General features: G+C 42.3%; 1 protein-coding gene across 7 annotated transcripts in view; it reads right to left on the bottom strand.

Moving 5' to 3' along the window:
* The window catches only part of LNX1 (ligand of numb-protein X 1), a 115,866-nt gene that overhangs the window by 7,624 nt on the left and 92,609 nt on the right, over positions 1–15,633 (bottom strand). For all 7 annotated transcript variants that reach the window (XM_081020501.1, XM_081020504.1, XM_081020502.1 and 4 more), the window contains 2 exons: positions 6,331–6,511; positions 3,630–3,858 (listed from right to left, as the gene is read on the bottom strand). In XM_081020501.1, coding sequence (XP_080876627.1) covers positions 3,630–3,858; positions 6,331–6,511 — 410 coding nt within the window. The remainder of the gene's footprint in view (positions 1–3,629; positions 3,859–6,330; positions 6,512–15,633) is intronic.

Raw genomic sequence — 15,633 nt, 5'->3', positions numbered from 1 at the left:
TTTTAAGATTTCACAGAAAGCTGCTCATGGGAGCTGCTTCCTTATGCGGTAAAGGGGATACCAGCCCATTTCATCATTGGCTAGTGCATGCCAACAGTGCCGGAACTCAGCATGAATGCCTCTCTTGTTCTCTTAGAATGGCAATGGCACCCACCTGAGAGGTGCCGGAACTGAGTTCCAGTGATTTCCGGCTGGAAAGAAACCCCATGTGTCAGGCATATTGCACTCCCAAGGATCACTTTTCTCCTTTTAGTGACCTAAGAGGACTCGTTGCTATGCTAGCCAGAGAAAAACATGTTTGTTACAGTTTCAGCTCAGGGCTTTTTAAAAACCCATCCTGTTAAGTTGTTGTTTGTTTGTTTTTCCTCTCACGTGCCCCGTGGCTTCTCTGTACCATGGCAGGCCTCTCTAAATCTCTCCCTGGTCATCCTTTTCTCTCTGCTCCAGGGCTGGGAATCTTCTTCAGCCCAAGGTCCATATTCTCTAGCAGGTAACTTTCTGGGGGCCAGTTGCCAACGCTGAGCATCGAAACAGATATGGCCTTTGTACAGTAGGCTGCAGTCCAGCCATTCAAACGAACAGAGGGTTCAGCACAAAATGCAAGAAGACTTGGTACAGTTCAAGGGCACCTTCCAGCCAGGCAAAAGACCTTGAAGATGTGGAGGTGGGCCTTGAGGAGAGCCCTGAGGGTCAAAGAAGCCACATTAGGCTTCTGTGCTCATGATACCCCACCCCTTCTCTACTCCATAGCATTCATTCTCTCCCCACACCAGGGCATAATCTATTCTCCCTGTTGGTTCTGCACCATCATCTTTTAGTTACCTCCTTTAACTGTTGCTGTATCAAGAAGTCTTCCAATTCTTATTCCTCCTCCCCCATTCTCTCCACTCTCATCTCTTTGCAAACTGTCCTCCATTCACTGCAGTTTTAATGCTTGTTCCATTTCTGTTTCTCCTCCCCACCCAGTCCATTTCTCTCCTCCTGGTTGCCAAGTGATCTGGAAGTGGCCCGCCAGACTTTCAGCGTAGAAGTCTCAGGCGCCACCTACAACTAGGAATGCTCAAGGATTTTATTTGCTCCATACTTTTAAGCCCTGCAACCCAATTCACACTCTCTGTATTGTTGTGTCAGCTAGGATGCAGCTATCCTTCTGTTTTTGCGCTCACTCGGTTTTTGTGATGCAGGTCAAAAAAGAAGAAGTTCAAAAATGGTTTGTTTTCTTGAAAAAACACATTCAAAAATAGTTTGGGGTGAGGTGTTTGTTTGTTTTTAAGTCACAGATTGAAGTGGAAACAGGGCTTATGAATAAACATATAGTGGTGCCCCGCAAGACGAAAAACCCGCTAGACGAAAGGGTTTTCCGTTTTTCGATGCGCTTCGCAAGACGAATTTCCCTATGGGCTTGCTTCGCAAAACGAAAAAGTCTTGCGAGTCTTGCGATTTTTTTCGCTCCCCCCCCCTTTTTCTAAGCCGCTAAGCCGCTAATAGCCTTTTAGCCGCTAAGCCTTTAATAGCCGCTAAACCGCTAATAGCGCTAAGCCGCTAAGCCGCTAATAGGGTTGCTTCGCAAGACGAAAAAACCGCTAGACGAAGAGACTCGCGGAACGGATTAATTTCATCTTGCGAGGCACCACTGTATGTAAACTGAGATGGACTGGCAAGAGACTGATCTGCCTATCCCTAGGCTCAAAAGTCCGGTGCCAACTCCACCCTACAAATCGGATTCCGGGAAGCAATTTAGATGAAACGATGCAGGCATTATTCTATCCCTCCTCCCCATTTTTTATGGGCTAGGGTGGTTCCTTGTTCTCACAAAGAAATGGGGAAGTCCCTAAAGCAACGAGTGTTCGGAAATTCTGCAGGGAGTTCTTGAATAGACACAATTTTTTTTACATTAAGGAAGCCTACTTTAGAAGCATCTTCAACAAAGCCCAATCATCACCTAACACAGTGGTTTTCAAATCTTCTCTCTTTAGTGAATATTGACTTGCCTGCTGCAGATTTCTTCAGCATCCATCACAGTACCCCCAGTGTGCTGAGAGTACTACATTCAGTTCATGCAGACTCTGGCCAAGCCTGTTGCACCTTACCATTGTGCAAGGGGAAATCTAGAACATATCCCACGACACTTCCAGCTGCACGCTACAGAAGATGGGCAAATCTCTGTCAATGATTTGTGTCTGCCATTACCAAGCTTCTCATCTGAGGAGTGTTATGCCTCTAATAACATATTACTGCTGTATGTGAGATATACATTCCCATTTAGACAGAGGATAAACTAATACAACATAACCTAGATAGTTCATATATTTTGATAAGTGGAAGATGAGATTAAAACAAAAAGTGAGTGTGCAAAGCTGCAAAAGGAGTCTCTTATATAACTAACATTTTCTCACTGATGGACTGCTGGAGGGAAGATTTAGCTCGAGGGCAGATTTAATTCAGTGTCAGCCTGGTAGGATCTCGTTTTTAAAATTCCAGTTCAGAGGAATGCTGCAATGATTTATGCCCCGCAGAGTCATTAAAATGTGCTGTGTGAGTGGGTGACAAAGTACGCACTCTGCGGTTTTATTAAAATTGTAACACAGCTGCTTCCGGCCCATTAGAGAGGTGAATGTTTTCTTTTCTTCTTTTTTTGAGGGGGAGGGGGTTTGGATAATTTCAGCCCATGAGCGCGTACACGGTTTTTGAACATCTGGGCAAAGTCAAACAATTTAAAATGGCATATAACTGAAACGGTGTCTGTGCAGTCTGCAAGCTGCAGGGACTGTCTGGGAGGACGCAGGGTGGTCTGGCGTTCAAGATCCTGTATTCTAAGAGCATAGATGCAATCTCTGCAGGGTTTCTCTTGCTACTTTGACAGCCAGAGACATTTGCAGAAATGGGCCTGCTCAGGATCTTTTCTGCTCCCTTAAATACAGTCCTTTCTGTGTGGTGTGTGTGTACACACATGTCAAGTCTAGAATTAATTCAGGTGTCAGTGCAATACATCAACTCAGGGGAAAGAGCCAGGTAAGCACCCCAAAGGCATCAATAGTGAATCTGTGACCCTCCAAGTGATGCTACTGGACTTTGGGATGTGGGTGGTGCTGTGGTCTAAACACCTAAGCCTCTTAGGCTTGCTGGTCAGAAGATTGATGGTTTGAATCCCCGCAACAGGGCGAGCTCCTGTTGCTCTGTCCCAGCTCCTGCCAACCTAGCAGTTCAAAAGCACACCAGTGCAAGTAGATGAATAGGTAGCACTGTGGCAGGAAGGTAAACGGCATTTCTGTGTACTCTGGTTTCCATCACGGTGTTCCGTTGCACCAGAAGCGGTTTAGTCATGCTGGCCACATGACCCAGAAAGCTGTCTGCGGACAAACGCCTGAAAGTGAGATGAGCGCTGCAACCCCATAGTCGCCTTTGACTGGACATAACCGTCCAGGGGTCCTTTACCTTTTACCTGTACTGGACTATACTTCCAATCAGTGCTGGCCACTAGACATGCCAGATGGAGCTGATGGAAATTAAGAGTCCAGGAACATCGGAAGGGCCACAGATCCCCTATCCCTGCCAGGTTTACCCTTTCCTCCATAATCCCCTTTCCTCCATAATTGCTTTTAGCACATGGAAACACTCCTTGGACTTACCGTGGGACCTCGAGCCACATCACCCAGGAAGGAGACCATTCGCTCGGGCTAGATGAGTTCAAACTGGCATCGAGCAATGAGAGGTCATCGCCATCCTCCAAGGTCTCGCAGTCTTTCATTTCTAATGCTTTGAGGACAACAGACGAGGAGATGTTTTTCAAAAGGGCTACAGCCTCCCCACGGCTCACACCTGTCAGATCAATTCCATTCACATTGAGCAAAATATCACCTGGAAGGCAGGAAATGAAGGGGGAAAACACCTGTTAGCAGTTAATAAAATACACTTTTGTCATTCAAAGCTGTACTTCTAAACTTAGGAGCGGCCAACTAACAGCTGGGAGGTCCTTAGAGCAGTTTTTCTGCCTTTTATGAAATATGTTTTTGAGGCCAGTTGTAGGGGGGGGGAGGTTTTTCCTTGTTTTGAGTTTGCTCTACCCCAAACTCCATTCTAAGAACAGATGCCCAATGGGGAACTTAATGTGTTTTGGTACAGTACCCATAGATATAGATGGGTTGTTGCCTACAGGTTTGGAAGATCTGAATTCAAATTCCAGTTCAACAAGAGGTAGCGTTTGGTATGTTACTGACTTTACTTCAGTTTCTTCCCACCCCAAAAAGAGAAAATAATAATAATTTTGGGGAAAGATGGTGATATTTGTTGTCCTGAATGAGCAACCAAATCAGTTTGCCTGTGATGATTGCAAGCAAAATAAAACTGCAATATCCTTCTAGATCTCTGGTTGTAGAAGAGCTGCAATTTAGACTTGTGCTCTGCCAACGAATCACTACAAGAAAATGCATTGTTGTGTTTGTTTAAAAGTAGACTCCTGTGCTTGCCTACTCAGAAGTATGCCACACTGAATTCCATGGGGTTTACTTAAAGTTAGGTGTGTAGTTAGGTGTGCTTTCACATTTAACTATTTCCCCTGAAATCTGTTGGGAATTGTTGTTGTCTTTAACCACCCGTCATTAGCTTGGCCTGCTGCTGTTTTGCTTTAAACATTGCACCAGTTCACTGTTATTAATATCAGCAGGGCTGATTAACTCTAGTTTTGGGTGGTATGAATATGCGCTGTCCCGAATGTCTATGGGTGGAGGGATTAGTTTAAGAAATAAAGCACCTTCAGAACAAAACAAAACTCAAAGGTATGAAGCTAATTGTCGACTATCTTCCTCACATTGCTGCATGAGAATCACAGACTTCTTGCAAGACTGCAGATAAGGATGGATGACTCATAGAATCATATAACTATAGGGTTTGAAAAGACCCTAGTCCAACCCCCTGCAATGCAGGAATCACAGGAATCCCTGACAGATGACCATCCCACCTCTGACTCCATCTGACTCCTTCTAGCTACTTTCATGTAATCAGGATGCTAGAAAAACCAACATTTTCTGGACTTTCTTCCCAGAGGATACAGCATTCAAATGTTACAATTCCATGTATGTAAGCCAGATAATTACATAGGAAACATGATGATGAATATACAATTGTAAGAAAGCTTCCATTGTTTCCCGAGACAGATGGATGCCAACCAACCAACCAACCAACCAATCAACCAACCACCTTGTGCACAGAGAGAGAGCCATTTCTTGCCCTTTAAGCAACCTAATCTTGTGAACAAAAGGCTGCTTGAAGCATGTTAGAAGCTACCTAATTCATGAGTAAGCCATTTTGAGAATGATGTGGAATGCTAACACTTTTGAAAACTGAAACCAAATTTGGAAGTGGGTAGTACTCTGAAATACAAGACACCAGTCTTATGAACACCTCCTTGTGGCATCTGGAATAAATTACAAGTGAATTTCTTCTCTGGTTCCAATTTATATTCAACTGTTTTAAACAGTGGCTCCCTTTTGGACCCACATATATAGCGCTGATCACAGAGCTTGAGTTTTAACAAATAGGTTAGATCGACTTCAGGACTGGAAAAAACTTTTTTTATTGGTATTCACTAGTAAAGTGACTGGGAGACCAGCTCATTTTCATTTTTGTTCCTATATCCTACCTTTCTTGCAATAAGCTCAGAGTATACATAGTGGTTCTCTCACTTTATCCTTAACAACCTTGTGAGTTAGGTTAGGTTGAGAGAGAGAGAGAGATTTACATACAAAACATTTGTGATACTTGGCAGCTTTCATAATACTTATTCCAGTAATTCTGAAAATATTTCCATTTCCTATGAAACACATCTGGCCATTATCTGGTCTCTCTGAGTCAAATAAGACTGTGCACCCATCTCAATAACTGTGGGTGGTGAGTCAGAGTCCTGTTTCTTTTTACAGCAATCAACATATTTTCTTATTAAGTCCTTATCTGAACAATACTAAATTATTATATGGTTGAATTATTATTCAGTGAGAAATTAATTTATGAACAGATTTCCTCAATCAAGATGGTGACCAGAATTCCTTAAAACTGCCTATCTGGTAATATGTGTGCAGAAAGTCAGCACTATTTGGTTATGGTTTTTATGTCTAAAATCATATTTTGTCTTGGGGGGGGGGGGCTAATGTCAAAAATCACAGTAAAAGTGACGATATCCCCAGATTTAACATTACCAGGGCATCATGGACAGTGGCAACTGTACTACAAGGTAACTGAGAACCAGGCCTAACTAAATGCAAGAACAGAGTTGCGGTTACAGGTCACAAAGACATACTCAGCTCAAAAGTGTGCTCTGAATTCCTTTAGTCTCACCTGTTTTGATCCTGCCATCTCTGCTGATGACTCCGCCTGGTTCAACACTTATAACGTAGATAGGCAAATCCCATTCCCTGTGGGAGAAGGCACCACCCGACACAGTCATCCCCAGCGACTCCGCGTTGTCTTTCCGAACGACCACCACCTTTTCATGACAGGTGACCGCATGGAGGCCAGTCTGTGGGGCACAAAGGGCAAACATGAGCAGAGGACATGGACAAAGCTTTTGGACGGTATGATCGTGATCAGCTACTTCATAACATGGTTCACCATAATCTGATGGCCTTTATGATCAGGGTCAATGGCCCATCTAGTCCAGCATCGTGTTCTCAAGGTGGCCAACCAGATGCCTGTGGGGAAACCCTCAGCACAACGGTAGTCTCTCTCCTCAGTTTCCAACAACTGATATTCAGAAGCAGCACTGCCTCCATCAGTAGAGGTATACATAAGTCGACTGATGCATTGTTTGAGCCAAAGCATTTTTTTTAAAAAAATGAAACACTCTAACTTGCAAGGAAGTGATGGTTAAGCCATAACGCTGGACATCTGACCCACTTTTGCCTTAATGTTTGAGATTAAATTTCTCCACATGAACAAGATCATGAGAAGAACATTCCCTGCGAAAGCGCATAGGCACACATTCAGAGGTTGTTTACCTGGCAGTATCTTTTCATACCACTATGAGATACAAAAAATGGTTGCAAATTATATTTGTGTACAGCCATTCTGCAGTGTTTTTTTCTATAGAAACTCTGGGAAGCACATGCCTTAAGGACGAACATGTAAAGAATGCCTGGTGGCAGGTTTCCAAGCGAATTATTGGTTCCTCTGATCACCTGTACATGTGAGTTCTGCATGATTGGACAGATTGTGTCCGCTTGAAATTGGCAGAATAGTGAAGTATTTGAACTGCAGACTTGAGTTCCATACGTCCTGGATGTTTTGGCAATTTCTGTCCAGACACTGCTTTATTCCGGCTATATCCAGGAAATTCTGGATGTATGGCAACTCTAGAAAAGCCTCCTCCAACCTGGTGCCCTCTAGATGTTGACAACAACTCCCATGATCCTTGACCACTGGCCATGCTGGCTGGGACTGATGAGAGTTATAACACAAAATCTGGTTGGGAAAAGCTAATATATAAGATCTGTTTTTGGCAATCTAAGACCTCCTTAAATTCTAAAATGTACTCCAAAATCCTTTGGAGATACAAGATAGCTAGGTTCCAGGAATAATTCTAGGAGTTCCTTCAGGAACTTCACTGTGACAGTGCCAAACTCTGATGCATCTAGCAAAGCCTCTAGAATTGTCTTGTGTTCTGATGGATGCTGGTGTGTACCCTAGATCAATCCCAGGCAGAATTGTAAAATTGGAGTTTTTCCTGGACTGCAATTCAGTGGCATCTCACGGCTTAAAGTGTATATGAAGATGCAAGCAGTGGGGTGTGCTTCTATTTGACAAAGGAGCAGCTTACTTGTAAATGAATTTTGCATATACCTCAAAGGGCATCCAACTGGATCATATCTTGAGTACATCTCTTGTTTTAAAAATGTAAATAAAGCATTCTGTTTTTATAAATCTGTTCATCTGAAAAGAATCTCATTTCCAGTCTTGTGATCAGAAATTCTCCTCACTGGCAAGTATTCATTTTTGAGAGGAAATACCTTTTTCATAAGTCAGGGCTGCTTCTCACTTTGTACCCAAAGTATGAAAATTATATGCTTCCTCTGACTCACACATCAGTAATGATGCAGCTATTGCAGGCTGTTTACACACTGTTCTATGAAATAAAATTATGTAAACTCAATTAAGGTTAAAGGTGATGTCCAGAATAGGAATGGGAGCTAAATTTGGTTTTGTTCACATTTTAATGGAAGCCTACCTAATTCATACTTCCTGAAACAATGTAAACCAAAACACAGCTAGCCTTCAAGACATACACTTCTCCAAATTTTTCAATGCAGTTCTCCCACCAAATAATGTGCGCAAAAAATCATAATTAGTGAAAATGCCATACAAATGCATTTAGGGGTAAATGTTTGCAAAATGTGTAAATCAGACAAAATTGTGTACAAAAATGAGTACATTAGGACTTTAAGAAAGATCACCAACTGATATGGAAATGTGATAAACTGAACCTAAACCTGGAAATGTGAGAAACTCAGGGAAACCGAAATGGATAGATTTGTCTACCCCAGTTCAGAAATCAAGTTGTCACCTACTACATTTTGTCGTTATGAAAATTCTGCCACAAGTTTTTCCAAAGCTTTTTTTCAACATGACGTATTATAAACATAAAGCAACTTGTGGAGTCTCGGCTGAGGAAAAGTAGGACAGCAGGGGAGATAAGGATGAAAGGAAAGGAAAGGTTTTATTTTAGTAAACACCACACCAAACTTTGGCTTTCTTACCAATAACCAACTCAGCCAGTCGAAAGGCAATGTTTAGCAATGGCAGTGTTCAGCGTGTTCTTTCCTAAACAAGTGCTTTCTCTTCGTGATTTTGACATTACCTTGGGCGCCCCTCTGACAAGGGGAACACAACAGCTTGCCTGGTTTTTAATATTTACTGTAAGATAAATATTTACAGCAGATTATCTCTCACTCGGTGTCCTGGCGGTTGTCTCACAGGCAATGGCCACAGCTGGATGTACCATTTTAATTACCTGAAGGCTGAAGCTGATCCTTCAGCTACAGGGTTTTATGTCCCTCAGTGTAAAGGGCAAAGTCTTTGAAGGCTAGAAGATAATGTATTTATAAGCAAAACACAGCCATTTCAGCCTACTAAGAATAGTAGGTGGTATTTTAAAACCTGGTTTGACTTTATGTACAAGCTCCAACTGATCTCAAAGAAAACACAATTCAACTTGCACTTCGCCAGGGATATAACTGTAGGCCAGACTGGGGTGAGGGAGCGAGAGGGTGTTCAGGCTATTAACTGACAAATTCCAGCAGGGCCAAGCCTGCCATGCATAAAGAGCCGAAGCAACCTTCCTCAACAGTATCATAAGGCAGAAACTGATAATGGAATAGTACAGAAAGACTTTTTGAACTGTTGGCAGTAGTGCAGCCAGGAGGTGGGCGGGCTATCATTTGGACTACACTTCAGGCAACAAAATTTCTTGGCCTGGAACTGAATCCAAAGCTAAGTGCTTGTCCACACTTCAGCTTCTTCAACAGGTTTTTCGTTTCCTGCTTTCCCCAGGAAAACCTGCTGTTTACAAACATCAATCTGCAGAAAACCTGGTTGACATTTGTTATGAATCAGCAGTAAACAGTGGGTTTTCCCAGAGAAAGCAGAAAGGCAAACGAAAAAAAATCAGACCCAAATCTAGAAAACACAGGGCCTGCAGAAGTGTGGCTGAGCCCTAAACCACCCCACAATTCTTGCTGTATTGGGTCTTCTTGTGATCTCACCAAGCCAGATCCAATTTCGCTAAAGTAAATGTTGAGGAAGCTTTATTTTCCCATTGAGCTGTGCTACTCACTGAAATGGGATAAGGGATTGAGGGGGAAGCACCTAACCAATTCGGACAGACTTCTCCCTCACAGCTGTGCCTGGGACCCTGGACTGCTAGAATGTCCTGAATCCTTAAGACTGGAGAATTCCAGAATCCCCAATCCAGAGAAAGCTAGTCATTGCCAAAACCCAGTAAAACCAATGTGACAAATACAGAAGCACACATAGGGTCCCTTGTACCCTTGGCAAGGAGCTATATCAGCACGCACACACACACATCCAAAACATCACTTTACTGCAATAGCCACATTTACAGTATGTGCCCCAAGTACTCAAAGCCTTTGGAGGCAAGGAGGAAGGGCGAAAAAATTGCACGCCTTTGTGCTGTGGTGCAAGAAGGATGGGACGTTTCTCCCATGTTTGATCTCGCCTTGACAGTGGCAGTGTGTTGACACACACACATACAACATATATTCCATACAGTCCCCCTTTCTCCTACGACTCAGCTCCAGGCTCTCGTCTAAATTCATGACCTTACGCAGATAACTGGAGACAGATTTCTGGGGTGATTTTTGCACCTCTCCCGGGGGCTGTTTTTACTTTTGGAGATGTGTGCAACTTTCTTTGGATTGGGGATATAATCTTTGAGTTTTATATTTTATTTTGGGTGTACAAAAGGCGATTCCACCTTTAGAGATTAATACATGGGGAGTCCATATTTTTCTCCTCCTTTCAAATTCATTGCTTCTTTGTATCCCACCTAATTTATCTATTAAGCTCCTTGGGACTGGCCAAACACAAACAGCTATTCTGTCAAGTGCCACGTATAATGTGGCTCCGGCTGTAATATCTATCAAAAGGATTGGCAAAGGGTTAACTAGAGGAAAGGTTAAAAGGCCAGTGCACATTTTTAGTCTTTGGAAAAGATTATTGGTACATGTTAACAATCTCAAAAAAGAAGAAGAAGAAAGGAAAAGAATGCCACAAAGAAAATCTGGAACAGAATAGCTTTAGATAAAAGGAGATGTGGCAATTGGTTTAAATTGCAGAAGGGAAACTTATAGCTGATATTAGGAAACAGCTTTAAGAAAACACTGATGGAATTAGTTTGGAAAGCATAAAAACATAGATAATTCTATGCTAGGTAATTCTTAGGGTTGCTCTTCTTACTATATGAGGACAAGGAGGTATCACATCTTCTTGCCTGCTCCCCCTCCGTAACATAAAAGTGTATGATCATTCTCAACAGGCAAAATACACTCCAAATTGCTGCTAATGATGTCTGATGCTTCATTTCTTAATAGTGCCTCACAACTTCCCCAAAGCTTGGTGCTGGACAACTCAGTGTTTACAATTGGCACCGGCTTCAGAGCCAGCCTATTTCCACATGGAGGCAGGCAGGATGTCATGGTTTTCTTTGCCAAAAGGGATGGCTGAGCCCTTTTATAATAACAAATGATGTTGAAGGTTGGAGTTTATTCTTGGCACTGGATATTAGAAACTTGAAAGCAATATCAAGCCCACATTTACATCTGTGTCCTTGGAAATGTCGAAGCGGAGAGTCAGCTCTCGAAGAAAAAAGAAATGGGGGTGGGGTGGGGTTTTTAAAATCAAATTATCCTAGAGAGAGTAGAATGTTTTAAGTGTGTCGACAGAATATACAATAAAATCCAATTTGGAGGTGGTGAAATTTGACTGTGCAATCTCCCCCCCCCCCCCAAATCAAAATATCGAAATAAATTAACTAGATTGAAGCGTGAGTGTGGTGGCATTTTGAGCTGGAAGCCTGAAGGCTCTCCAAAACTCAACAAAATCAGTTTATAATTACATTTTGGGTGAGGATGAGGATAGTTAATGTACATAGACGCTAAATTTAGCTCCTCAGGCAGAAAACAACTTGCAATATAGCAACTTTAAGCTCTGACTGTGTAAAGAAAACCACTCCCCCCCCCCCCACACACAGTGATTCCCTTGAGCAATTTCAGCTGCAAACAGGACACATCAGAGGAGATCAGATTTTATTTGTTTAATTTTTTAAAATATATATTTTAAGGTTGCCTTTAAGGGCAAAGGCTTATGCTTTCTTAGAGCAACAGAAAGCAAATGATGTTAAGAAGCACAGTTTAATTTATTTCAGGATCAGCTAATTTGGAACTGCAGCCAATGACGAACTGGGAAGAATGTGCTACAGACATGAGACTGTCTCACTTGCAGGTTCCAAAAGCCAGATACCAACACCCTGATGGGCCCACTTTAGGGTAGCAGTGTTTTGGGCAGAAACACCCACAACCACATGCCCACCGAAACTTGAAAGACTGACTAGTAAAATCTAATGGCTCCCTTCTGCGATTGGATTGAAGACTTATACAACTTGCAACATATGAATAACTTGCATATAAATGCAGACTTGCCATGGACAAATTCAATGATATATTGGGAATCCATTCTTACAAATACTGTAATAGGTTAAGATCTGGTAAATTACAACAACTTTGTGAAGTATAGAGTTTGGAGTTCTCCCCTCCTCCCCCTTTTACTTTCCCTTCTACTGTTGTTATACTGTTGTTCCCTTCTATACTGTTGTTAAGTACTGTTTCTCTTTTTCTCTATCTCTCTTTTATTTACGTCTCACCATGTTTAGTGCACATATAATTATGTACTTTTAAACTTTCAATAATTAAAAAAAATTAAATAACCGGATCCAGTGTTGACACTGGACAACCTGCAGGAATCTTGGAGAATCTGAAATGAATTGTTGAAATGTATAAACCTGAAAATCATAAATAATTTATTTTTAAAAAAGAATCTGAAATGATACACTTAACAAGGATCCAGGAGGACAACTGTGGAAATGGGAGAGATCAGATATTATCTTCCAGATTCCAAAAGAAACTTAAAAAATCAATTTAATATCGTGTTTTAGATTGTTGTAGCCCAGCCTCGGACAGCAAGGTAAACAATGGTATGACATTAAATTAATAATTCTGAAACGGTTGTTGGTTTTTTCAATTTGACAAGCCTGGCTCTCTCTCACCCTTCTCTCACTCCCCCTCTCTCCTGAAATTCAACATCCTTCTCACACTGGGCATGCAGGATCCTCCCTCTTGCTGGGTCAGACCATTGGTTCATCTACTAGAGCAGAGCTTTCCAAACTTTCCATGTTGGTGACACACTTTTTAGACGTGCATCATTTCTCCAACAGAGTAATTCAATTTTACTAGCAAACCGGAGGTTGAACTAACCCACTGATGGCCAAACCTGGCCCTCCAGCTGTTTCGGGACTACAATTCCCATCATCCCTGACCACTGGTCCTGTTAGCTAGGGATGATGGGAGTTGTAGTCCCAAAACAGCTGGAGGGCCAATTTGGCCATCACTGAACTAACCCCTTTCCAACCTCAGGAGGAGCGCAGGGAGCATTCATGCGACACACCTACACACTGCAGCTGACACACTAATGTGTCGCGACACAGAGTTTGGAAAGCTAGAGTGTTGTCCCAACAGCAGGGACGGGGAACCATTGCCTTCCAGATCTTGTGAAACAAGCTGACCCCAACGTAATGTGTTCAAATAAGTTATCTTTCATGTCAGCCCACTCCTTTGCTCAAGAAGCTGCTTGGCTTTGTTTTGGCTCAGCTTCACCTTGGATGATATTTTATATATATATATATATATATATATATATATATATATATATATATAATGGCTGTTTTAGACCAATAATAATGGCAGCTTCCTTTTGCTACAGAAAGGTGAAAAACCAAGGAAGTCACAGGGTAATAGCACAAAAGAGCTGACGCACAGAGGACAAGGGGTGTTCTTACAAATTACAGTGGTGCCTCGGGTTACAGACGCTTCAGGTTACAGACGCTTCAGGTTACAGACTCTGCTAACCAAGAAATAGTACCTCAGGTTAAGAGCTTTGCTTCAGGATCAGAACAGAAATTGTGCTGCAGTGGCACGGCAGCAGTGGGAGGCCCCATTAGCTAAAGTGGTACCTCAGGTTAAGAACAGTTTCAGGTTAAGAACGGACCTCCGGACCGAATTAAGTTCTTAACCCGAGGTACCACTGTATAGGGAAAGGGAACAGGAATGACGTGCACAGAATGTGGCTTTCCTTTCTAGCCAACTCAAAAACAAGGCAAACAAGAGAGATTAAGTAACGTTCCTCAAAGCAGCCTTCTGAAATGGTGACCTCTATTAAAGAGGTCAAAAAGGAGGCAAGCACAGCCTATCAGCTTGTCATTGTGTGGTCACTAAGTTGACATTGCTGACACATGGAGCAAAGAGAGCAACGAAACTTGCTGAAAGGGTATTTTATTTGAATGATTTCAGTCACCCCCCGGTTCCTAGGGTCCAAAAAACACTGTCTTCACCTGAAGAGGCTGTGTGCAATGACAAATGCAACAGAGCTGGTATTCTACTTAATTAGAAAACTTCTCCCTCTGCTCTTTTACCAGTGAGGCTCTCAGAGCAGCTTACAGGAGATTATAATCGAATAAAACAAAGAAGCAGCAAAGAAGATGAAATTCCAGCAGAAAGCCGCTTTAAAACAGATGCCTAAAAGGTGTAGGGAAATAAAAAGGTCTTCACTTTGGAGGAAGCGAAAAGGAAAACGATGGGGACAAGGAAGGTTTACAGATGGCATGCCACAACTGAGAAGTCCCTTTCTCAAATAGTCACTGGTGGCAGAAGGACCAAATAAAAGAAGAAGAGTTTGGATTTGATATCCCGCTTTATCACTACCCTAGGGAGTCTCAAAGCGGCTAACATTCTCCTTTCTCTTCCTCCCCCACAACAAACACTCTGTGAGGTGAGTGGGGCTGAGAGACTTCAGAGAAGTGTGACTAGCCCAAGGTCACCCAGCAGCTGCATGTGGAGGAGTGGGGAAGCGAACCCGGTTCCCCAGATTGCAAGACTACCGCCCTTAACCACTACAGCACACTGGCTCAGAGACAAACCTGACCTCCTCCAACAGAGGAGCAGCAGCTGCAGGGGGCTTTCATCCCAGGAAGAAAACAACAACACTCAGCTCAATACTCCAGTTACTCTGGAACTGCAGAAGCAAGGGGAAAGGCCACACTGGCCTCATCGCTCTGCTAGTCTGCTAATACCAGGAACAGAAGATCAGCCTGGCTCAAACTACATATAAATGCTCTACATATAACTCCAGTCAAGCTTGCAAAAATCTATCATTTGCCCGATAACAAATGTTGGAAATGTAAAGAAATTGAAGGTACATTTTTTCACCTTTGGTGGACGTGCCCAAAGATTAAGGCTTTCTGGGAAATGATATATAATGAATTAAAAAAGGTATTTAAGTATACCTTCCCTAAGAAACCAGAGGCCTTCCTCTTGGGCATAGTCGGTCAAATGGTGTTAAAAAAGGATAGAACTTTCTTTATGTATGCCACAACAGCAGCAAGAATACTCATCGCAAAGTACTGGAAGACACAAGAACTTCCCACGCTGGAGGAATGGCAGATGAAACTTATGGACTATATGGAATTGGCGGAAATGACTGGTAGAATCCGTGACCAGGGAGAAGAGTCGATGGAGGAAGATTGGAAGAAATTCAAAGACTATCTTCAGAAACACTGCAAAATTAAGGAATGTTAGAGTGAAGTTGGATTGAAAATAAGTGGTTTCCAGCTGTACAGGTTAAAGTTAATGATAGACTAAGATTAAAGATTAAGATTAAAGATGTTTAAAGAAATGGAAATTTGATATAAAGAAGTTGAAGTTATATATTTTAATATTGTATTAAATTAAAGATTGGGATTAAAAAAGTGGAAAAGAAACTGCTGGACAAACAATTTGGATTGGAATACAAAAGAGGGAG

The sequence above is a fragment of the Podarcis pityusensis genome (genome assembly GCF_964106645.2).
Source record: "Podarcis pityusensis genome assembly, chromosome: 9".
Taxonomy (NCBI): Eukaryota; Metazoa; Chordata; class Lepidosauria; order Squamata; family Lacertidae; genus Podarcis; species Podarcis pityusensis.
The sequence above is the reverse complement of the archived record's forward strand: the minus strand, read 5'-3'. Positions and strand labels throughout refer to the sequence as shown.